General features: G+C 49.6%; 2 protein-coding genes and 1 non-coding gene across 4 annotated transcripts; all 3 read left to right on the forward strand.

Annotated features, from left to right (window-relative positions):
• The first annotated feature begins 215 nt into the window (after positions 1-215).
• Positions 216-9,443, forward strand: tmpoa (thymopoietin a). Its single transcript, XM_068307383.1, has 6 exons — positions 216-670; positions 2,647-2,764; positions 7,148-7,285; positions 7,536-7,636; positions 7,743-7,843; positions 8,640-9,443. The coding sequence occupies exons 1-6, from the start codon at positions 437-439 to the stop codon at positions 9,040-9,042; spliced, it is 1,095 nt and encodes a 364-aa protein (XP_068163484.1). The 5' UTR covers positions 216-436; the 3' UTR covers positions 9,043-9,443.
• Positions 9,444-11,828: 2,385 nt separating this feature from the next.
• Positions 11,829-18,482, forward strand: slc25a3a (solute carrier family 25 member 3a). Of its 2 annotated transcripts, none has more exons than XM_068306929.1 (8): positions 11,829-11,945; positions 12,377-12,544; positions 14,255-14,379; positions 16,012-16,191; positions 16,296-16,477; positions 16,887-17,059; positions 17,489-17,599; positions 18,033-18,482. In XM_068306929.1, exons 2-8 carry the CDS (start codon positions 12,403-12,405, stop codon positions 18,191-18,193), a joined length of 1,074 nt encoding a protein of 357 aa, XP_068163030.1. In that variant the 5' UTR covers positions 11,829-11,945; positions 12,377-12,402; the 3' UTR covers positions 18,194-18,482. The 2 variants fall into 2 exon arrangements, with proteins under 2 accessions (XP_068163030.1, XP_068163029.1); XM_068306928.1 differs by lacking the exon at positions 14,255-14,379 and adding an exon at positions 15,219-15,343.
• LOC137589738 (small nucleolar RNA SNORA53) lies at positions 16,542-16,728 on the forward strand. The gene has a single exon (XR_011034266.1). It is a non-coding gene; the product is annotated as a small nucleolar RNA SNORA53 (small nucleolar RNA).
• Positions 18,483-25,055: the final 6,573 nt, after the last annotated feature.

The raw sequence follows: 25,055 nt of genomic DNA on the forward strand, positions 1-25,055 counted from the left end.
AACTCCCAGCACACGGTTCACTTAGACCGGATACAACATTTGAAATACAACGTGACCCAGTGGGGTGACCGACCCACGGACGGGTCAGACCTCTAACGGTCGAGTGGACGGCGTGACGAGTCGTGACGTCATGTTTGATCTCCCTATTCGAACGGTAACCAATGAGGAGCCACTCCCTGGCGCCGTTTGGCCAATAGGAGTCGACGTGGTCCAAGTCGCTTCCGGCCTGGTTCGATTTTCACGAGTGGAATCCGTCGAGAGGCGCAGCCTAGTCGCTCCAGCCGAGTCAGGTCCCGCGTCTCTCCATCCGCGTCCCGTCGGGCCGAGCAGCGGGAGCCCGAGGACCAGGAGCCCGAGCACCGGGAGCCGAGCAGCGGGAGCCGAGCAGCGGGAGCCGAGCAGCGGGAGCCGAGCAGCGGGAGCCCCGCCGGCCGACATGCCGGAGTTCCTGGACGACCCGTCGGTGCTCACCAAGGAGCGGCTGAAGATGGAGCTGCTGGCCCACGACGTGCAGCTGCCTGGCGGAAACCCCACTAAGGACGTGTTCGTGCAGCTGTACCTGCAGAACCTCACCGCCCGGAACCAGAACGGCGCGGCCGTGGACGCCTTCTCCAGCGACGAGGAGCTGCCGCCGGCCGTGGGGGCCGGCCGGAGCCGCTCCTCCGGGAGGGTGAGTCCGACCACCGGAGCCGTCATGTCGGAGAGGAAACCACTGGACCTGACTCCAGACCGACCTGTGAACTGTTTACCCCCAGAACCTTTAAGTAGTTCTGGTCTGAGTAGGACCAGCCTGTAACTGCTGCCTTTTCATTGGGGGGTTGTTGGTTTCTGTCTATTTAAACACTAATGAAGTTGGGGGGCTCTGAACCCACCAGCTTGGACCAGCTGTCCATCGATGAGCTGGTGGTAGAAACGTCCCCCCACCCACCACCACTGGGGTTGATTCCCAACAAGGTTTCCATCCTGGTTGTTAAACTAGAACCAACAACCACTGATGGTCTGTGTGGACCGCCCACAGTGGGGTTCCTCTCCCACAGACACCAGCTGTGGACCTGTGGTGGTTGAGTGGACAGACGTCTTCTTGCATAACACACACACACACACACACACACACACACACACACACACACACACACACACACACACACACACTGGCTCAAACACTGATAACCAGGCTGGCAGGTGTAGTTGGGCCACAGTTTGTTTGCGTTCCTTTGTGTTCATGTTTGTTAGCAGGTGAAAGGTTCTCTTCTGAAGCAGCCTGTCTGCTGCCTACCTACTGCCCCCTGTTAGCTGTTAGCCTGGGGGCTGTTAGCCTGCTGCTGTTAGCATGCTGCTATTAGCAGTGTGTGTGAACTGGAGCTGTGTTGATTCCAGTCTTCATCCCTGATGTGGTGAACTCCACTCACATTTAGTACTGATACAAACTGTAGTTGGACTGGAGAACCAGGGAGGTGTGTGTGGTGTGTGTGTGTGTGTGTGTGTGTGTGTGTGTGTGTGTGTGTGTGTGTGTGTGTGTGTGTGTGAGAGAGAGAGCACTGTTGTTGTTCTTTGAAAGCCAGTCATCACACGTCTGACTGAATATTGGATGCAGATGGATGCAGCTCAAACACTCATTCCTTACATTCTTTGAATAGTTCCAGCGGTGAGAGGCGCCTCTTGGTGAACCGTTTGGGTCGCACTAGTGAACCGTTTGGGTCGCACTAGTGAACCGTTTGGGTCGCACTAGTGAACCGTTTGGGTCGCACACGTCTTGTCTTTCACGGTGAAGTCTGCCCTTGTAGAAGTCGGTCTTGCAGACTCGGTGGCGTCCCAGCTGTGGTCCGTCTCAGGAGGACCTGGTGGTTCTCCTGTCAGCTCCTCTGGTACCGGTCCCTGTCGTCACAGGTCCTGGCGCGTCCACCTGGGAACCCCCCCACGCTTCACGTCTGAGTGAGCAGCTGTAGGCCACAGCGCTGGGGGCGGGTCTCCTCCAGTCCGCCGTGAGCTCAGGGTTCAGCTATGTTTAAGGGACAGGAAGTGGGGTGTAAACGCTGGAGGGCAGACACATTCCTGCCCCTCTCCTGCTCTGACTGCTCATTACTAACCCCAGTGAGAGTGTGTGTTAGTGTGTGTGGGTCAAGCTGCCCCGTTTACTCAAAATACAAATGTTTGCTTGTGACAAAGAAACTTCCCTCCGGTGGGAACTCTCAGTTGGGGGGGGGGGCAGAGATCCTACTAAAAGAAGGAATTCACACTTTAAAGTCGTTAAAATCCTAATTCTTTCTTGTAGGGGTCATGTGTGGGTCTGGATTAAAACCAAAGCCCTCCTGATGCCACCTATTTGATTCGTATGTTACCCATGATCCATCCTGTTGTGATCAATCATGTGACCCCACCCTGTTAGTCTGTTTCTTTTCAAAATAAAGGTGAATGCAAAGCAGCAGGAATGACATCAGCACAAACTGAGCCAGTAGAAGATGTTTCAGTGTGAGGCTGTTCACACCCTATGCAAAAAAAAAAGTGTGTGTGTCTAGCAACCAAACTCAGATCTGTTTCCAACGTGTCCCTTTGCCCCCCTGACATGCTACAGAACGCTGATCCCATCTGAGGTGAAGACTGTTTAATTAGTGCTGGACCAACTAGATCCTTGTCCCTGTCCTACAGAAAGCCATCAGGAAAACGGACAAGGCTCCACTGGAGGAGCTGGACGTGACCTCCCTGACTGACCAGGACCTGAGGGACGAGCTGCTGAAGCACAGCGTGGACGTGGGGCCCGTGGTGGGTGAGTGCTGATGTCAGCAGAAACTCATGGGACACACCCCAGGAGATTCCACACCAGTGATGAATTCACAGGTGGGGTTGATGAGCTCAGGTCAGACCAAAGGTGACCAACAGGAGAAGCTGAAAGCTGGAACGAACTGAAGGGCAGAACGTTGAAGTCTGATAACAGCCTGACAGTTTACAGCAGTGAGTTATTCCAGAAAGAGAAAACGGACAATGTCCATCCATCCATCCATCATCCCTCCATCCATCTTCAACCGCTTGTCCAGGGCCGGGTAGTGGGGGCAACAGTCTCAGCAGTGATGCCCATACTTCACTCTCCCCAGACACTTCCACCTCCAGCGTGCCCTAGGGGTTCCCCAAGGTCTCCTCTTGGTAGACTTTGGGGAACACCTCCCCAGGGAGGCATCCCTGGTGGAGGTGGAGGAGCAGCAGCTCTACTCCGAGCTCCTCCCTGGTGACTGAGCTCCTCACCCTTTCTCTAAGGGTGCCCCCCTCCCCCCACTCATTTCAAACTCATTTCAGCCGCTTGTATCCGGGATCTTGTCCTTTGGGTCATGACCCAAAGCTCCTGACCATAGGTGAGAGTAGGAACGTAGATTAAATCCAGAGCTTCGTCTTGCGACTCAGCTCCTTCTTCACCACCACAGACCTACAGCGACTGCATCACTGCAGAAGCTGCACCGATCCGTCTGTCAGTCTCACGTTCCATCCTTCCCTCACTCGTCAACAAGACCCCAAGATACTTAAACTCCACTGGGGGCAAAGACTCTCCACCGATGTTATTATATTTTATGTTTTGAGATACTAAAGATTTGATTTTCATGAGTTGTAAGCCAAAATTATTGAACTGGAACCAAAATGGAGTAGTTCAACTTATTTTTTAATAACTTCTTCTTTTCGTTTCGGCTTTTCCCTTCAGGGGTCGCCACAGCCAATCAATTTCCTCCATCTAGCCCTGTCCTTTGAATCCTCTTCTGTCACACCAACTACCTTCATGTCCTCTTTCACTACATCCATAAACCTCCTCTTTGGTCTTCCTCTAGGCCTCCTGCCTGGCAGTTCAGAACTCAGCATCCTTCTACCAATATATTCACTATCTCTCCTCTGGACATGTCCAAACCATCTCAGTCTGGCCTCTCTGACTTTATCTCCAGAACCTCTAACATGTGCTGTCCCTCTGATGGACTCATTCCTGATCCTATCCATCCTGGTCACTCCCAGAGAGAACCTCAGCATCTTCATCTCTGCTACCTCCAGCTCTGTCTCCTGTCTTTTCCTCAGTGACACTGTCTCTAGACCAAACAACATCGCTGGTCTCACCACAGTTTTGTACACCTTTCCTTTCATTTTAGCTGAAACTCTTCTATCACACATCACACCTGACACTTTCCTCCACCCGTTCCATCCTGCCTGGACACGCTTCTTCACCTCTTTTCCACACTCTCCATTGCTCTGGACTGTTGAGCCTAAGTACTTCAAATCCTCCCCCTTCTTGATCTCTTCTCCCTGTAACCTCACTCTTCCACTTGGGTCCCTCTCATTCACACACATGTACTCTGTCTTACTGCGGCTAACCTTCATTCCTCTCCTTTCCAGGACAAACCTCCACCTCTCTAGCTTCTCCTCCACCTGTTCCCTGCTCTCACTGCAGATCACAATGTCATCTGCAAACATCATAGTCCATGGAGATTCCTGTCTAACCTCGTCTGTCAGCCTGTCCATCACCATAGCAACAAGAAGGGGCTCAGAGCTAATCCCTGATGCAGTCCCACCTCCACCTTGAACTCCTCTGTCACACCTACACACACCTCACCACTGTCTTACAGTCCTCATACATGTCCTGCACCGCTCTAACATACTTCTCTGCCACTCCAGACTTCCTCATACAATACCACAGTTCCTCTCTGGACACCCTGTCATCAGCTTTCTCTAGATCTACAAAAACACAATGCAGCTCCCTCTGGCCTTCTCTGGACTTCTCTATCAACATCCTCAGAGCAAATACTGCATCTGTAGTACTCTGTTTTGGCATGAAACCATACTGCTGCTCACAAAAGTTCACTTATGACCCTTAGTCTAGCTTCCACTACTCTCTCCCATAACTTCATTGTATGGCTCATCAGCTTTATTCCTCTGTAGTTGCCACAACTCTGCACATCTCCCTTGTTCTTAAAAATGGGCACCAGCACACTTCTCCTCCATTCCTCAGGCATCTTCTCACTATCTAAGATCCTGTTGAACAACCCAGTCAGAAACTCTACTGCCACCTCTCCTAGACACTTCCATACCTCTACAGGTATATCATCAGGACCGACTGCCTTTCCACTCTTCCTCTTCAGTGCCCTCCTCACTTCATCCTGACTAATCTTTGCTACTTCCTGGTCCACAACAGTCACCTCTTCTAGTCTTTGTTCTCTCTCATTTTCCACGTTCATCAACTCTTCAAAGTACTCTTTCCATCTTCCAATCACAATACTGGCACCTGTCCATAGACTTCCATCCCTATCCTTAATCACCCTAACCTGCTGCACGTCCTTCCCATCTCTGTCTCTCTGTCTTGCCAACCTCTTGTATAGATCAGTCTCTCCCTCCTTACTGTCCAACCTAGCATACAAGTCATCCTAAGCTTCTTGTTTGGCCTTTGCTACCTCTACCTTCACCTTGCGCTGCATCTCCCTGTACTCCTGTCTACTCTCCTCAGTCCTCTCAGTGTCCCACTTCTTCTTAGCTAACCTCTTTCTCTGTATACACTCCTGTACCTCCTCATTCCACCACCAAGTCTCCTTATCTACTTTCCTTCCAGATGACACACCAAGTACTCTCCTACCTGTCTCCCTGATCACATTAGCTGTAGTTGTCCAGTCATCTGGAAGCACCTCCTGACCACCCAGAGCCTGTCTTAACTCCTTCCTAAAAGTCATGCAACACTCTTCCTTTTTCAGCTTCCACCATTTCGTCTTCTGCTCTGCCTTTGCCCTCTTGATCTTCCTCACCACCAGAGTCATCCTACACACCACCATCCCATGCTGTTTGGCTACACTCTCACCTACCACTACTTTGCAGTCACTGATCTCCTTCAGGTTACACCGTCTACACCAGATGTAGTCTACCTGTGTGCTCCTACCTCCACTCTTATAGGTCACCCTATGTTCCTGCCTCTTCTGGAAGAAAGTATTCACTACAGCCATTTCCATCCTTTTTGAAAAGTCAACTACCATCTGTCCTTCTGCGTTCCTCTCCTGGATACCAAACCTGCCCATCACCTCCTCATCACCTCTGTTTCCTGCACCAACATGTCCATTGAAGTCTGCTCCAATGACAACTCTCTCACTTCTAGGCATGCTCTGCATCACTTCATCAAAGTCCGACCAGAATTTCTCCTTCTCCTCCAGCTCACATCCTACATGTGGAGCATACCCACTGACAACATTGAACATCACACCTTCTATTTCTAGCTTCAGACTCATCACTCTATCTGACACTCTTTTTACCTCCAGGACATTCCTAACAAACTCCTCCTTCAAGATAACTCCTACTCCATTTCTCTTCCCATCTACACCATGATAGAACAACTTGAACCCTGCTCCTAAACTTCTAGCCTTACTACCTTTCCACCTGGTCTCCTGGACACACAGTATGTCTACCTTCCTCCTCTGCATCATGTCAACCAACTCTCTACCTTTTCCTGTCATAGTTCCAACATTCAACGTCCCTACTCTCAGTCCTATACTTACTCTCAGTCCTATACTCTTGGTGTTCTTCTTCTCTCTCTTCCTACGAATGCACTTTCCTCCTCTCCTTCTTCGACCAACAGTAATCCAATTTCCACCGGAGCCCTGTAGGTCAACAGCGCCGATGCCGGTCGTTGTTAACCCGGGCCTCGACCGATCCGGTATGGAAGTCATAGGCTTGATTCGCATCTTTGATTTGGCAAAAGTTTTACGCTGGATGTCCTTCCTGGCGCAACCCTCTGTATTTATCCGGGCTTGGGACCGGCACAATAAGACACTGGCTTGTGTCCTCTTGCGGCTACATTTATTTTTTAATAACAACACATCTTAAACACATGACAAATTAAAATTTTTGAATGAATATAATCAAAGTTTTTTAACCCCTGAAGTGATCAAGGGGGGTCCTCAAAACAAAAACCAGTGTGTAAAACTGTTAACATCTGTATAACCTCAGTCTTGGTTGTGAGTCAACACCTCCCTCCACTCACCTAATCACAGCTACTGTCAGGACAGGAAAAGACCATCAGCAGGTTCTCCGTCCAGAGGCTGGCCTGACGTCCAGGTGGACGGTGGCATTGATCTTGTTCACACCCTGACACCATGTCTGATCTCGTATTTAAAGCGTGTTTTCTGTCTGTTCCATTTCCCAGCATCGACCCGTAAATTGTATGAAAAGAAACTTGTGAAGCTGCTGGATGAACGCCCCCTTCTGCCAGACGTGGTTCTCACAGAGACTCAGGTCCACAACGGCGGCGCTGACTCCGACCTTTACAGCGACAAGGAGGAGGGTAAGAGGCTGGGATGTTTGTTCACCATCTAGTCGTCATTGGCAGGTATCAAACCACCCTCCAGCCCGTCAACCAATCGGCAGTAGAGAGAGGAAAACCGTGTTGATGACATCACAAGAATCACATGACCAGTTTAATGTAGCTGCTACCATAAACCTGTCTACATTTAGCATCAGCATCCACTTCCCCACGCGCTCAGAACACGATCACAACTGTGTTAGACTGATCACAACAGTTTGTGTTCTGTCAGAGGTAACACCGGCACCAGAACCTGAACCAGTTCCAGTGGTGGAGAGACCGTTGAGGAGCCGAGGGAAGGCCCCCCATACCCCCAGCACCCAGCACCACCCGGTGAGAAAGGTGTTCATGTCAGCAGCACATTCCCTGGAGGAGCATCTCCCCAGATGGTCTGTGTCTGTTGTTCAGGTCTCATTCTCCATGTTTGGGTCGTCTGTAGGTGGAGAAGATAGCAGCCAGTGACCAAACCCCCAAAGTGGTGGAGAAGGATGTTCTGAAGGAGCTGTTCTCCAGTGAGATCAGCAGTCCCACAGGAATCACGTGAGTAACCGGTCCTAGTCAGTCAACGGTCACTTCAGTGACGACACAACTGGAGCAGGTGTTTAAATGTAGACCGTCTCAAAGTCACACTGAGTATCACACTGGATAGGTCTACCTGTTGCTACGGAATCACCTGATACCACGTCAGTGTACTCTCTTCACACAGACGTTGGTTTTGGCTCAGTGACGACTCCAGACGGTGTGTTTGGGCTGAAATGGGTGTAAAAGCAGAGTCCTTTACCTCTGGCACAGAAGAGGAGACGCGGGTCCAGCTACCAAGCTTTGGCTTTGCAAAGCAGTTTTAGAAAATCACCCAATGTGGGTGACTTTTTGGTGGAGGAGGGAGTGGAGAGAGGACAGCTCTATTGTTTTCACTGGTGTGTGACAGGTGCAGCAGCACACGCCCGATTCATATCTAATTAATTTCCACATTTAAAGGAGACTTCTGCCAGTCTGTGAACATCCAGTGGATCTACAGCAGACCAGGGTCCAAGACTGAAGCCGTCTCCAACACAACCCTCATATATACGATTACATTAGGAACATCATACGAATATGACTTTACTGTTGCTTTATGCGGCAGAATTATGGGATGTAATCAGGAGTGTGAAGGAGGACACGTTTAGGAACCATGATGTGTAGTGTGTGAGCTTCATGTTCACAGTGAATGGATTCTATTGATCTCTTTGGGACACTAGAAGATGAGTGAACGGATTACATTCAATCACGTGTTGAATCATGTGACGCGTGTTTTCAGGTCACCTGTAAATAACCTGTGTAATCCTGGTCTCCCTAGCGCCACCTGCCGGCGGCCCATCAAAGGGGCCGCGGGTCGCCCCCTGGTGTCCAGCCTGTGGCCGGATGAAGACCACGCCCTCTTCTTCCCCAAAGCCACGAAGACGAGCAGCTCTTCCTCGTTCTACACGGAGAGCAGCGCCGTCAGCCGAGTCACCAGCCTGCCCCCCCCCACCCCCCTGACCTCCTCCGTGTCCACGTTCTCCTCGTCTTCCTCCAGGCCTCTGTCTGCAGCGCCCCCTGCAGCTCAGACCAGACCCCCCAGGATGTCCCTGTGGATGAAGCTGTTCCTGGTGGCCTTGGTCGCTGCCTTCCTGTTCTTCATGTACCAGACGATGGAGACCAACGGCATCAACCCGTTTGCTGCCCCAGAGGCAGAGGTGATGGGTGGCAGCAGGGAGTAGAGGGTAGAGAGCCCCCCCAAACACTTCTGATTTCCTTTGTTCCTGACTTTATTACTGAATCCATTGAAGCCTTTTGTTCACATCTGTCTTCCCTTTTGTTATTTCCTCTTTACTTCCTGTTTACTTTTTGAAGAAAATTGTCACTGCATAACTAAAGATAAGAGATGGGGCCCTCTGAGGACCCCTAACCTTCACCACCTGCTGTTGATCCAGACTGAGCTCCAGACACAACTCTTAGCTGAATATGGGGACTTACTTTTATTATATAGTATATGTGTGTGGGGGGGGGCATTAATGTCTTAATGCTCTAAATCTAGTCCACACATAGTTTTCTTTTCAAATAAAGGCCTTTTATATTATAATTGTGTATTCTGTCTCTGTACCCTCTCAATAAACTATGTTCTTAATGTGTTGTCGGAGCTTTTATCAATGACATGAAAATTACAAAACAACATTCTTCATGATACCCCTGTGGACCCACCCCCCACAGGGCAGACCGATGGGGTCGGGTGCACTGCCATATGGGTGGCAGTGATGATGGGGGGGTCACGACGGACCAGACCCGCGGGGCAGAATCTGGTTTTGGGGACGTGGAATGTCACCTCACTGGTGGGAAGGAGGCGGAGCTTGTGTTGGAGGTGGATCTGGGGGGGCTTACCTCCACACATAGCCTCGGTTCTGGATCCAAACTCCTGGATAGGGGTTGGACCTTGTTTTTCTCCGGAGTTGCGTCAGGCGTGAGGCGCAGGGCGGGTGTGGGGATACTCACAAGCCCCCGGCTGAGCGCCGCTGTGTTGGAGTTTGCCCCGGTGGATGAGAGGGTCACCTCCCTACGCCTTAAGGCTGTGGGGAGGGGGAACTCTGACTGTTTGTGCATATGCACCAAATATCAGTTCAGAGTATTCGGCCTTCTAGGGGTCCCTAAATGGAAAGGAGGGCCCGGCCGATTGTGGAGCCTCAGATTGAGGAGGAACAATGTGGGTTCCGTCCTGGTCGTGGAACAACGGAGCAGCTTTTTACTCTCACAGGGATCCTAGAGGGGGCTTGGGGGTATACCCATCCAGTCTACATGTGATTTGTGGGCTTGGAGAAGGCGTAGGATCGGGTCCTAATCGTAGTGTGGGAGGTACTTTTTTTGGGGGGGGGGGTTATCTTAAATTTTAATGGAAAACTGTGAATACAGTACTACAGGGTACTGTAGTACTGCAGTACCCTGCAGTACTACAGTATAAACCAGTGACGTGCGGTCATGGGGGGCGGAGGGGGGCAAGGCCCAACCTGCCATCACAAAAGAAAAAAATGAAAAATGGAAGAAATTAAATGGTTGTATCTATCCAGTGTTCTTCTTCCTTTGGGCTTTTCCCCTCTTTCCACCAACCAACATCCCAGTGAGTACCGTCTAATCTCTGTTCATCCATCAACCTCTAGGTTCTGGGCAATGTAGCCACGAGAGGGCACAAAACAGTGTCTTATTGTGCTGGTCCCAGGCCCGGATAAATACAGAGGGTTGTGTCAGGAAGGGCATCCGACGTAAAACTTTTGACAAATCAATATGCAAATCTGCAATCAAATATGCAAATATGACTTCCTTACCGGATTGGTCGAGGTCCAGGTTAACGATGACCGCCATCAGTGCTGTTCACCTACAAGGTGCCGGTGGAAATAGGACTACTGTGTGTTCGTAGGAAGAGAGAGAAGAGGAACGCCAAGAGTAGGAGTTATCTTGAAGGAGGAGTTTGTTAGGAATATCTTCTTCTTTTCCTTTCGGCTTCTCCCTTCAGGGTCTCCACAGCCAATCAGTGTCCTCCATCTAACCCTGTCTTCTCATCCTCTTCTCTCACACCAACTACCTTCATGTCCTCTTTCACTACATCCATAAACCTCCTCTTTGGTCTTCCTCTAGGCCTCCTGCCTGGCAGTTCAGAACTCAGCATCCTTCTACCAATATATTCACTATCTCTCCTCTGGACATGTCCAAACCATCTCAGTCATCAAAGTAATGAAGGGTGAATTCCTCATTGATCTGAAGTGTCCTTCAGTGTTATGCAATTGCTCCACTGTATCTGACATCCCTGAGAGTAACAGGGTCCATCTGTACAAAAACAAATACAGTTAAGGCTTTTAACTCACCTAATATTGGACAATAATGTGTCTTTTCAAACTGGCCATAAATGTCTTGTTTTATTACTTTTATTCCTGTCCTTAATCTCTATGAAATAATTCTGGTTGGCTGTAGAACTAACATCAGCGTTAGTGCTGTACTTTACTGGCTATTGAGCTGGATTAGAAACTATTTCTTTAATGTCCACCTGTTTGAGACATAAGTTTAAAATAAATAAATAACTTCGACTGTTTTTGGATTCCTGAACAGACGGTTTATGATTCATTTCCTGTTTACCGCTGTAAGAATTTTAGTATTAACCTTTAATGTAAAACCGTCACCAAGCGGCGCCTGGACGTGTTCAAAACTTGCGTTTGGAGGTGGAGGTCAGAGGTTAATGATTTAATATTGTTCTTCTTCTCCTCTGGGCTTTTCCCTTCAGGGTCGCCACAGCGAATCAATGTCCTCCATCTAGCCCTGTCCTTTGAATCCTCTTCTCTCACACCAACTACCTTCTAATGATTTAATATTGTTATGGTTTAATATTTGTTTAATATTGTTAATATTGTTAATTTCCCTTCGGGGATTATAACAGTGTATAAAATTAAAAATAAAATGTTAAAAATGTTAAAAAAAAATTGAGGGACGAGTAGAGGCACGTTTCTTTCCGGGATTTACCGGATGTAGACGCGCACGCCTGCGTGACGTCACTAGAGGACAAGACGGTTTCCCGGGAGGTCATTCCGTCTCTTCACGCAGCCGGTGGCAGTGAGCGGAGGCGCCATCTTAGAGCTCTGAAGGCGTGAGTGTTCGGATCCGTTAGAGTCCAAACCCCGGTGTTACCGGTTAGAGGAGCTCCTCCACGGGGGACGGGGGTCCGTGGAGCCGCTCGGCTCCGGGGTTCACGGGAACGGGACGTTTGTTCTGGAGACCCCCGCTTTGGAGCGGACGTTAGCTTCTCATATTAGCATAACATGTTAACCTCGTCTCCGAAATGCCTTTAATGTCGGCGGACAGAAGCGGCAGAAATGTTGGATGGATGTAGGATGGATGTAGGATGGATGCTGGACGGCTGTCTGGCTGGTTCCGTGCATCCTTACGCGCGGCTCGTTTGTGTTGAATGTTTGTATCTGGATGTGTTTTCAGGGTCATCCAGTCGCCGAGCTAATCGTGCTAATGCTAACCTTTAGCTCCTGCTAGCTTAAAGCTAACTTGCTGCTGATTGCCGCGCAGGTTCCGCAGGCAGGAAGGACACCACCATGTACCCGACGGCTCTGACGCAGCTGGCCCGGTCCAACCCGTTCAGCGCCCCGCTGTTCGCCCTCCAGAAGGTGGAGGAACCCCGACAGAGCCCCCAGGGACAGACGAGCCGCCGCCTGGCAGCGGCCGCCGCCGCAGACGGTAACCCCGGCTAGCATCAGCGTTAGCTCAGTCAGCCAGTATATAGACGGTAACCCCGGCTAGCATTAGCATTAGCTCAGTCAGCCAGTATATAGACGGTAACCCTGGCTAGCATTAGCATTAGCTCAGTCAGCCGGTATATAGACGGTAACCCCGGCTAGCATTAGCTCAGTCAGCCAGTATATAGACGGTAACCCCGGCTAGCATTAGCATTAGCTCAGTCAGCCAGTATATAGACGGTAACCCCGGCTAGCATTAGCATTAGCTCAGTCAGCCAGTATATAGACGGTAACCCCGGCTAGCATTAGCATTAGCTCAGTTAGCCAGCTTCCCTCCTGTGTGGTGGACTTAAAGTCTCGTAAACACGTTTCTGTCTTTACCGGAGCGCAGTCCGGTGGTTTATGGCTCTAAACCCTCCGCCGGTCGGGGGCTGCGGGTCTGAAGCGGTCGTTAGCTCCGGGCCTCCGCCGCTCCGCTGGAGGACGAGGAAGGACAAAGTGTCTTTGGTCTGACCGGTGAAGAACAAACTGTTCCGGCCTGAACACCATGTCTACCTGACAGAGTAGTGTCTCAGGTGGTTTCTGTGGAGAGTTCCGCTCCATTTTGTCAGTAGTTTGGTCTGAATGCTGTTCTTGTTAAAGTCTAACATTGACCCTGACAGCCTGTGGAGTCTCCACTAAGCTTCTGCTCTGGGGATTGTCTCCACATCCACCCCCCTGGATCAGAGCGGACATGTCTGTGTTTGTAACGACATGGGTGAAGATTTGAGATGGTGGAAATGAGATCGCTGCCATTGCTTTAAGTTAAAACAGTTTGTGTCAAGATGTCCTTCAAATTCAGCCTTCAGCGTGTCACACGTCTCTAAACAGACGGTTAAACAGGTGCTAAAACTAAATACAGCAAACATGTTAGTGTTGTCCCTGCATTACTCACATGTGACCAAACGTTCCTACAGCTGCTAGGTGAGTGTACATCCATGTGCATTAACATAAAGTTGGTCTCGTGTTGCAGTGACAGGTTTTGCACTGATAAACTACATCAGTGAAGCTGATTGGAAGCCGTCAGGCGTGAGATGATGCTTCGTTTTTTCTGCATAGCTAACGTCAAACGTGACAAGTGTCCAGGGATTGGTGAACCGAGGCGTGACCTGCAAATGCGTTGCTCTCAGCCCATTAGACATAGTTGTGGAGACATGTGATCAGTTTTACCTGACAGGTGTTATGGTGTCTGGTCTTTTCATTCTTAGAGTTCCATGCGGGGCTCTTTGGCATTGCCCTTAAGGTTAATAGTATGTACTACTCCTGTTGACACCCGTAGGTTTATCTCCACCACTCACTGCAGTCAAACTGCATTACTTCAAAGTTTACCAAAGAAGTCTGTAAAAGTTTCTTCATCCATGTAATATTATTTTCACACACGAGCAGATGGAGATTAAAATGCACCTTCAACACAGCCAGTGTGTTCATGTTGTGATGTCACACTTTACACTAAATGAGTTTGTTTTTACAACTTATGCTCTCACCTTTATTTTTTTTTCGAAAAGGAAACAATTAGTTGCTTCAGCAGCCTCTAGTATATTTTATATTTTACACTTGCAGAGGTTTTTCTTGTCTGCTGACTGGATTAATGTCCAGGACCCTGTCATTGGAATGAGTTTCAGTGTCGGTGTCTCCTCTCTAAGGCTGGAGATGCTCTGCTCTGTGTCCTCAGAGGGAGACAGTTGTGAGTTCGGCTCTCAGAAGTATTTCGTCCTGTGTGGCTTTGGTGGGATTCTGAGCTGTGGGACCACACACACAGCGGTGGTTCCTCTTGATCTGGTCAAATGCAGAATGCAGGTCTGTCTCTAGAACGGCGCCTCTTTTTGTGACCCTCCCCTCATCAACCCGTAACCGCTTTGTTTTTTAAAATCGATTTGCATGAGAGAAATTGCATCATGTTTTGTCATTGAGTGCTGATGACCAGCATTTTGATTTGTTTGTGATGACAACATCCTGCATGGTTCCATACCAGAGTTCCTGTGTGCTTAATGACTCCACTGGTCTGTGGCCCTCACACACACACTATTAACTGACGGTAAAATAGTGGGATGTGAGGAAGATTGGTTTTGTTGTTTCACACTGTCTCCTTCATGTCGTAAGGCCGTGATAGATTGGAGACATTAAAACTAACAGCCGTCGATTGTTGGTTAACACTTAATGATTGACTCTGTGCTGCTCCGGGAGTCCAGTGAAATGTCAGATCTGATAGACGTGGTAGCAGTCAGTCTATTCTGATAAAATACACACACGTCTTTATTCCTGGTACTTTGTACGTTTTTTTGTTTGTCAATCACACATTTTAATTTCCTGAGTTTTATTTTTGTAAACCAATGAGAAACCTTCAGATGTGCTTGTTAAAGGTTGACCCGTGGAAACACTGATCCTTGAAAGTTGATTCTGGAATCACCTGTATAATGATCTGTTTTCGACCTTGGGTATGTTATCCTCATAATTGGTGGCATGTTTGTGGCAGAGCCGTCTAATGGAAGAGTGCTGACTCGGCGTTCTGTCTCCAGCGGTCTGTTTCCTGCCGCAGTGAGAACTCTTCCATTACGTGGCTGTGATTTGGTGTTGATTGTGGATCTGTTTGCATGTAACCCTGCATGTTGCATGTTGTCCCCTCCCTTCTACCACAGAGGAAGTCAGCTGTGAATTTGGCTCCTCAAAGTACTACGCCCTGTGTGGCTTTGGGGGTATCCTCAGCTGCGGCATCACGCACACAGCAGTGGTGCCTCTCGACCTTGTGAAGTGCCGCATGCAGGTTTGTATGGAAGTGGAATCTCACGCCATCAACACTGACCAATGAAATTCCTTCAGTACTTATGGGGCAGTTCTATTTGAATTTTACATATGTATATCCACAAAAGTTTTGTTGGTGCTCCCATTCTTCACATGAGTTCAAATAAGATCTGAGACTTGAGGAGTTTTCAGTGAGCTGAACATTACATCCTAACCCTGACCACAGCCCCACAACAGCAGTCTGTATGCTCACAGCTCAGGCCAGGACCATCATGTTTGGTTCACACCTGAGATTACCTGTGTGAAAATGCTCAGGATAGCAGATTCAAACACATTTGAAGGGAAGATGTTGTCAGCAGACAGTCGTGGGCCTTTTTAGTCATGAAAAATGTGAGCAAAAACAAGAGTTTTGGTTATATAATGAACTGTTGAGTTTATCTGCAACACATTTAAAAAAATCGTGGGACATTGCCATTAGTTACATCTCATTTTAACAAGTGGATGGGAAGAATTGCATTAATATAATTTTTATTTAAGATTATTCAACACTGTGTTGTTTTAGATGTAATGAAATACTCTTGAAATATTCATGTTTTACAGTTTTCTGATAGGGTTAGGTTTGGTTGAACAAAACCCATACCTGTTGGAGTAGTGAGATGACATGCGTCCTGTTTGTTTCCACCACCTAAGGTGGACCCCGATAAATACAAGAGCATTGCCAATGGCTTCAAAGTGACAGTGAGGGAGGACGGTGTCCGAGGTCTGGCCAAGGGCTGGGCCCCCACCTTCATCGGCTACTCCATGCAGGGGTTGTGCAAGTTTGGCTTCTATGAGGTGTTCAAGGTCATCTACAGCGACATGCTAGGAGAGGTAAGGCCTGTGGCTTCACACTGACGTGGAACACCTGTACATGATCGCTCTGTGATCGTTTGAGTCGGCCTGAAATCAGAAAGTAACGCATTGTCACCTCTCAGGAAAAGACCTACCAGTGGAGGACGTCCTTGTACCTGGCTGCCTCGGCCAGCGCCGAGTTCTTTGCTGACATCGCTCTGGCTCCTATGGAGGCTGTGAAGGTCCGTATCCAGACGCAGCCCGGCTACGCCAACACCCTGAGACAGTGTGTCCCCAAGATGTTTGCAGAGGAGGGGCTCTGGGCGTAAGTACTGCACCAAACCCTCATCATTCACTCATCTGCTGTGAGACGAGCTGGAATGAGTTGAGACACGCTCCTTAGATCCACCTCTGGGGGGATGCGTCCCTCAGCAGCTTTCTGGCTGTACAGTTGGAGGTGCTTGAGTCATTGGCGTGTGAGAGAAGTCCACCTGTCTTCAAGCCCACTGCAACACTGGCATCCCTGTCCTTTGGGGCGGGGGGCTCCCAGCGCTGCAAAGCTTGGGGACGGACACACAGTTGGGTCTGAGACCTATAAATGTACGCAGCCATGGTCCAATTACAGTTGGTCCATGAACGGGTTGCTAAGGAAACCCTCTGAAGACGTGTCTGGACTGGTATTTGCTGGCTCTTCCTGTTTGAACTGACTTGAAAGAGTTCTTTCTCCACTCCAGCTTCTATAAGGGTGTGGTTCCACTCTGGATGAGGCAGATCCCCTACACCATGATGAAGTTCGCTTGCTTCGAGCGCACAGTGGAGATGCTCTACAAGTATGTCGTCCCCAAGCCACGCAGTGAATGCAGCAAACCCGAGCAGCTGGTGGTCACGTTTGTGGCCGGTTACATCGGTGAGTAACGAACACGGTGAAACCAGGTTAGTGGAAGCGTTGGCTGTCAGGTGTGGAGCGCCACAGCAATGACCCTACAACATAAAAACCCAGTTCATCACGGAGAGACATCTGCTGAATGTTATTAATATCGTTAATTGATATCGTCTTTAATCTGTTCCAGGATACACAACGGGAGTAAATTTAACTCGTCTCCAGGCTAAACTGTAGATGCCCATTCCCAGTTCTAGACTTAACTTTGTCAATGAATGTATCTTAATATTTGGTTAATATGAATTTATGACAGGTACAGTTGGGTTGTGTGTTGTTGGGTTGTGGGTTGTTGGGTTGTGGGTTGTTGGGCTGTGGGTTGTTGGGCTGTGGGTTGTTGGGCTGTGTGTTGGGTTGTATGTTGTTGCGCTGTGTGTTGATTCTCTCCTCTGGTTGCAGCTGGTGTCTTCTGCGCCATCGTGTCCCACCCGGCTGACTCGGTGGTGTCTGTGCTGAACAAGGAGAAGGGCAGCACTGCGTCCCAGGTCCTCAAGAGACTAGGACCCAAAGGTGTGTATCTGCATCGGGTGGAAGACTAGCATGAATGAACTGGTAATGATTCTGTCCACCTCCAGGGGGCGGTGTAGTACAACGTACTGACAGGGCCTGAGGTTTATTTGGATCATTATATAAATCAGAGGTTTTTACACCTGACGCTGCTTCTGGTGTGGATTCACAAGATCACTCAGATGCGAGGCAGGGGTGAAAGTGCAGAGGAGCTCTGTTTTTGTTATTCCTTGAATAGCAAAATGTTAGCATGCTGACATGTGACGTAACAAAGTGATGAGCTGTTGGCTCATCAGACCGGCTCAGTGCCCAGCAGGAGGCACTAGAGCCTGCCCCCCCACCACCACCACTTAGCTCCATGGGGTAATGTTTATTAATCCCTGATCACAGGTTTGACTTCCATCACTAGAGATGCTCGTGTTTGTTTGTCCTGCAGGCGTCTGGAAGGGTCTGATCGCCCGTATCATCATGATTGGTACTCTGACCGCCCTGCAGTGGTTCATCTACGACTCCGTCAAGGTCTACTTCCGCCTGCCACGCCCTCCTCCCCCCGAGATGCCCGAGTCCCTGAAGAAGAAGCTAGGCCTCACGGAGTGAATGTCCCAGCAGTTTTCTGTATTTATGTCCTCAGTTCCTGCTGCTCTGCAAGGGCCTGCTTCTACTGTCTGTTTCCACGTAGAGGTGATGAACTGTCTTGGCTGACCCAAGATGTTAACTCTCTGTACCCACTGGTAGAGGCAGCTGTCTGGTTTTACCTTTTCTTGTCATTATAGAAAAAATCAATTCTAATAAATATGACTCTATGGGAAGCATGGCTCTTTTTTCACCAGCAGGTTTTCATTTCATCAGTTCAATAAAGTCCTGGATGCGTGTGCCAGCTAATTCACCCGTGTTTGTATGTGATTTCATGTTGGGTATGAAGGAGAGGTGGTGCTCCTTCAGGGGTAAACTCTGTAGTGAACAGTCCACTGACGACTACCTCAGTGTCAATGTTTAAAGCTGACACATTTAACCGTGCTGAAACTTCACTGACTGGTGGTTGGGGTAATCGGGTTAACTCATCAGTCTATAATGAGGGGGGGTACTTATTCCACATGCTGGGGCAGGTTTCAGTAACGTTTCCTGTTAAACGGACAGGTTCTGTCCTGTTATCTTGTCCCAACTCCCTTACATTTACGTTTGGGTTCCACAAAGAGTGAGAGAAGGAAAACAGCTGAGAAATCAGACAAGACCACTTGATCAGGACCAGTTGATACTGGGTTTCCCCCAGTAGGTCCAGTCAGTGAAACAGAGTTATATACAAGGATAATAGAGGACGGCACATGCACTATACTACACAAACAATACTGGAAATTCTACATAAGAAAAGCTTCATCTAAGGAGAGATTTTTCCCCCCAAACAAAACGAGACAAGGGGTGTTAGACAGTTAATAGTAAAAGAAATAGAAAAATGTACATTAAACAAAGGAAGGGAATTTCTGGGAGAATTGAAATCTAATCCTTGGTTTTCTATCCCTTGCCAAATTAAGCTTGAAATCAATTTATCCCATTCCTTGAAATTTCTGTCCGTTACTTCAGTTGGGAGAGTTTTGAAACAAGTATAACATCCTGACACGGTCTCAGTCCTTGACTCAAAGTTCATCCATCTTCAACCGCTTATCCTGGGCCAGGTCGCGGGGGCAACAGTCTCAGCAGGGATGCCCATACTTCCCTCTCCCCAGACACCTCCTCCAGCTCCTCCGGGGGGGCCCGAGGTGTTCCCAGGCCAGCCCAGAGACATAGTCCCTCCAGCGTGTCCTAGGTCTTCCTCCAGATCTCCTCCCGGTGGGACATGTCTGGAACACCTCCCCAGGGAGGGGTCCACGAGGCATCCTGAACAGATGCCCGAGCCACCTCCGCTGGCTCCGCTGGAGGTGAAGGAGCAGCGCCTCTACTCTGAGCTCCTCCCTGGTGACTGAGCTCCTCACCCTATCTCTAAGGGTGCCCCCCCCCCTCTATAGAGGAAACTCATTTCAGCCGCTTGTATCCGGGATCTTGTGCTTTCAGTCATGACCCAAAGCTACTGACCATAGGTGAGAGTAGGAACGTAGATTGACCGGTAAATCGAGACTCAGCTCCTCCTTCACCACCACAGACCTACAGCGACTGCATCACTGCAGAAGCTGCACCAATCTGTCTGTCAATCTCACGTTCCATCCTTCCCTCACTGGTCAACAAGACCCCAAGATACTTAAACTCCTCCACTTTGGGCAATGACTGCACCGACCTGAAGAGGGCACACCACCCTTTTCCGGTGTAGAACCAAGGCCTCAGATTTAGAGGTACTGATCCTCATCCCACTTGCATCACACTCACTGGCTTCGGTCATACAGGGACCGGACAGCCCTCAGCAAAGGGCCGCAAACCCCATACTCCCAAATCATCCCCACAAGATACCACGAGGGACATGATCAAAGGCCTTCTCGAGATCCACAAAACACATGTGGACTGGTTGGGCAAACGCCCATGAATCCTCCCAGAGGTACTGTCCCTGACTGCCATGCGATGTTACAGAGACGTGTCAACCATGACAGTCCCTGCACATCCAGAGACTTGAGGTACTCAGGGCGAATCTCATCCACCCCCGGTGCTTTGCCACAGAGGAGTTTGGCGACACCTCGGTGACTTCAGCTTGGGTGATGGACGTGTCGAGGTCAGCAGCTCTTCTCTACTGTAAACAGTGTTAGCTGTGCACCTCTGTCCCCTCCTGAGGCGCCGGATGGTTTGCCAGAATTTCTTCGAGGCTGACCGATAGTCCTCTTCCATGACTTCCCTAACTCCTCCCAGACCTGAGTTTCTTCCTCTGCGACTACTCGTGCAGTACGCCTGGCCTGCCTGTACCTGTCAGCTGCCTCTGGAGTCCTACAAATCAGCAAGATTTGGTAGGACTCCTTCAGCTCGACGGCATCCCTTACTTCCTGTGTCCACCACTGGGTTTGGGGGTTACCGCCGCGACAGGCACCAAAAACCGTGCAACCACAGCTCCGAGCAGCCTTAAAATTTAATGCATTTAATTTTGTTACGTCTTTTGGAATATTGATCCCTAGATAGTTTGTATAATACAAATTCCAATTCCGATCAAAGTCAGTTTTTATGGTTTTGCTAGGTTTACAATTGTAGCTTAAAATTCGGGTCTTTGAGGTATTTAATTTATAGCCTGAGAAAGCCAAAAGCATCGAGGAATGACATTAGTTTTAAAGTGGAGCTTTCTGGGTTTGATAGAGTAATTAGGACGTCGTCTGCAAACAAAGAGATTTGATGTTGTTGAGCTAACATTTCTATACCTAGAATATTTTTTATTTTGAGTAATACATTGACTTCGTCCTTCAATAAACAGGGCAAACAGTAGTGGGCTCATAGGACAGCCCCTGACTGGTGCCCCAAAGGAGAGATTCAGCTAAAAAAGTACAAAGAGTAGAAAGTGAAGAAGAAAGAGCAAACAGACGTAAACGTTAGCATGTGGTCTGTCTGACGTCTCCCCGGCTTTGACTGGACGTCAGTGGAGATTTTTGATATTTCTGATTCACACACATTCAGTTCAGCTGTTAGTCCTGTTTTCTGATCACCTCCTGCGCTGTCAGTGATGGAGCACCAGGTTAAACTTTGGGAGGAGATGGGCTCTGACGTCACACACACACACACGCACACACGCACGCACGCACACACACACACACACACAGACACACACACCTGAAATGATGTTAGAGGCAGCAAATGTGTTTGTGAACCATAATGCAACACAGGAACGAGGACAGGAAGCATGCTTTAGCTGACCTGTCACACACACACACACACACACACACACACACACACACATACACACACACACACACACACACACACACACACACACACACACACACACACACGTCATCAGAATCCATTTGTTTGCTCATGAATAGGCGCTCATCTGTGTTCGGTGTGTGTGAACCTAATAGGTTCCAGGGGTCCAGGGGGTTCATGGCAAATGGGTTCCATTTGTGCGTTCGGTGTTTGTGCTCCCATAATGCAACTGAATAAAACAACACTGAGCTGTAGAAAGCTTTACCAGCTCCTGGTTTGGGCGTCGTAATCACAGCCATTCTTTAAATTCAGTCTGTGACTCTGTCCGGGCTCCGTCCACGAGTCTGTGACTCTGTCCGGGCTCCGTCCACACGTCTGTGACTCTGTCCGGGCTCCGTCCACACGTCTGTGACTCTGTTCGGGCTCCGTCCACACGTCTGTGACTCTGTCCGGGCTCCGTCCACGCGTCTGTGACTCTGTCCAGGCTCCGTCCAAGAGTCTGTGACTCTGTCCAGGCTCCGTCCACGAGTCTGTGACTCTGTTCGGGCTCCGTCCACGCGTCTGTGACTCTGTCCAGGCTCCGTCCACGAGTCTGTGACTCTGTTCGGGCTCCGTCCACGCGTCTGTGACTCTGTCCGGGCTCCGTCCACACGTCTGTGACTCTGTCCGGGCTCCGTCCACACGTCTGTGACTCTGTCCAGGCTCCGTCCACGAGTCTGTGACTCTTGTCCAGGCACCCCATCCACACATCTGTGACTCTGTCCAGGCTCCGTCCACGCGTCTGTGACTCTGTCCAGGCTCCGTCCACGCGTCTGTGACTCTGTCCGGGCTCCGTCCACACGTCTGTGACTCTGTCCGGGCTCCGTCCACACGTCTGTGACTCTGTCCAGGCTCCGTCCACGAGTCTGTGACTCTGTCCAGGCTCCGTCCACGAGTCTGTGACTCTTGTCCAGGCACCCCATCCACACATCTGTGACTCTGTCCAGGCTCCGTCCACGCGTCTGTGACTCTGTCCAGGCTCCGTCCACACGTCTGTGACTCTGTCCAGGCTCCGTCCACGCGTCTGTGACTCTCTTCAGGTTCCCACCACGCGTCTGTGACTCTGTCCAGGCTTCGTCCATGTGTCTGTGACTCTGTCCAGGCTCCGTCCATGTGTCTGTGACTCTGTCCAGGCTCCGTCCACACTTCCCACTACTGACAGGAGTACTGACTGGTTCGTCATCAGCCTTTAGTATCACATCACAAACCGACATGTTTCCACCCAGCAGCCAGCAGGCAGACATCTCACCCACCCACTGTGACCCACTGTGACCCACTGTGACCCGCTGTGACCCACTGTGACCCACTGTGACCCACTGTGACCCACTGTGACCCACTGTGACCCGCTGTGACCCACTGTGACCCACTGTGACCCGCTGTGATCCGCTGTGACCCACTGTGACCCACTGTGACCCACTGTGACCCGCTGTGACCCACTGTGACCCACTGTGACCCGCTGTGATCCGCTGTGACCCACTGTGACCCACTGTGACCCACTGTGACCCACTGTGACCCACTGTGACCCGCTGTGACCCACTGTGACCCACTGTGACCCGCTGTGATCCGCTGTGACCCACTGTGACCCACTGTGACCCGCTGTGACCCACTGTGACCCAATGTGACCCACTGTGACCCACTTCTCTCTCTCTACAGTTACTTCGCAGCTGTGTTGTGAACGGGGTGTTGTTTGTGAGACAGATATGAAGATTGACTGGATAATGATGGAGATTTCTGCGACTGTGGAATTGTTCAAGAGTTTTCGATTAGTGAAACTTTAGGACAACCAGTGTCCACCTGTAGGGGGACTCAAAAGAACCAACTGTACCTTACAACACAATTATTCCTAACCATTGATCTTTAGGGCCAGTGCAGGAACTGATGGTTTGACTTCAAAGGAAGTTAGCGCCAAATACAGTGATGTGGTCCGACGTCAGCCCTGGAACTCCACATGGGGGGCTCTATTGTGTTGGACCGCTAGCCCCCCTCGCTGGCCTCGCTTCATCCCAGATTGACAAAAACCCAGCAAGCACTCTTGTTCCCAAGCAATGTTATCATTGGTCAGTACTGCTGCTGTGAGCTACATGCATCCTGATTGGTCAGTGCTGCAGCCTGTGAGCTGCATGCATCCTGATTGGTTAGGCTTTAACAATACATCTTCAGGCCAGAGTGAAGTGTTGGTTTTGGCTCTCACATGCAGCAGCCCTAACATCTTCATCAGATGATCCTGATAACTAGTACTGGTCAACCAGCAGTCACACTGGTGCATCCCTCTGCTGGTGGCCTCACTGCTAAAGAACACCACAGGGTTTGATGCTGGCCTGTCCAGATGCTTGTTTGACTTCCTCGTTTGTTGATATGGAAAATAAATACAGAATTATCTATTATATTAATTTAGAATCAGCTGAAATTATTGTCTTATAGTAATTTACAATTTACTGACACACGTGTAGTCACATGTCATATTAAAGTTGATGGCTGTATGATAATGTGGGAGACAGACAAGTGGAGCTGAAGGAGTTAGCAGAGAGATGCTAACGTTAGCATTTCATCGTGGTTCTGCCCCAAAACACCAATTCTGCATAAATATAAGATTTATTTCAAGACCTTCTGTGTGTGTGTGTGTGTGTGTGTGTGTGTGTGTGTGTGTGTGTGTGTGTGTGTGTGTGTGTGTGTGTGTGTGTGTGTGTGTGTGTGTGTGTGTGTGTGTGCATTTCTACCAGGTATTGTTGAAGAGCCAGCGTCATCTTGAAGTGATCTCCATCCAGAGGAGATGACAGTCCTGTAGAACCCAGCTGGAGCAGGACAGACCTGAAGATGCCGTGCAGCACTAAAAACACCAGTGGAGGTTCCTGATCCAGACGGGGTGAAGACCAGCTCCCCATAAACGCCTCTAAAATCCTCACACAGCTACTGGTCAACAGCAGGAGATTTCACCAGATTCACACTGTGTGGATAGAAGCAGCGCTAAAGATGCTAAAGATGCTAAAGATGCTAAAGAAAACTCTTTAACCTTCAGAGACAGAAGATCATTCTGATTTAAGGCTCAAAAAACAGGATGGCTGGGGATTTACCCTGAGATACTGAATGGTACGTTAAAGAGGGGCAGCTCTAAAAGATGGATAGACGGGTAGAGTCAGAAGGAGGGAGACGGGTAGAGACAGAAGGAGGGAGACGGGTAGAGACAGAAGGAGGTAGACGGGTAGAGAGAGAAGGAGGTAGACGGGTAGAGACAGAAGGAGGGAGACGGGTAGAGAGAGAAGGAGGTAGACGGGTAGAGACAGAAGGAGGGAGACGGGTAGAGACAGAAGGAGGTAGACGGGTAGAGAGAGAAGGAGGTAGACGGGTAGAGACAGAAGGAGGGAGACGGGTAGAGACAGAAGGAGGTAGACGGGTAGAGACAGAAGGAGGTAGACGGGTAGAGACAGAAGGAGGGAGACGGGTAGAGACAGAAGGAGGTAGACGGGTAGAGACAGAAGGAGGGAGACGGGTAGAGACAGAAGGAGGGAGACGGGTAGAGACAGAAGGAGGTAGACGGGTAGAGACAGAAGGAGGGAGACGGGTAGAGACAGAAGGAGGTAGACGGGTAGAGACAGAAGGA

The sequence above is a fragment of the Antennarius striatus genome, chromosome 22 (genome assembly GCF_040054535.1).
Source record: "Antennarius striatus isolate MH-2024 chromosome 22, ASM4005453v1, whole genome shotgun sequence".
NCBI classification, from domain to species: Eukaryota; Metazoa; Chordata; class Actinopteri; order Lophiiformes; family Antennariidae; genus Antennarius; species Antennarius striatus.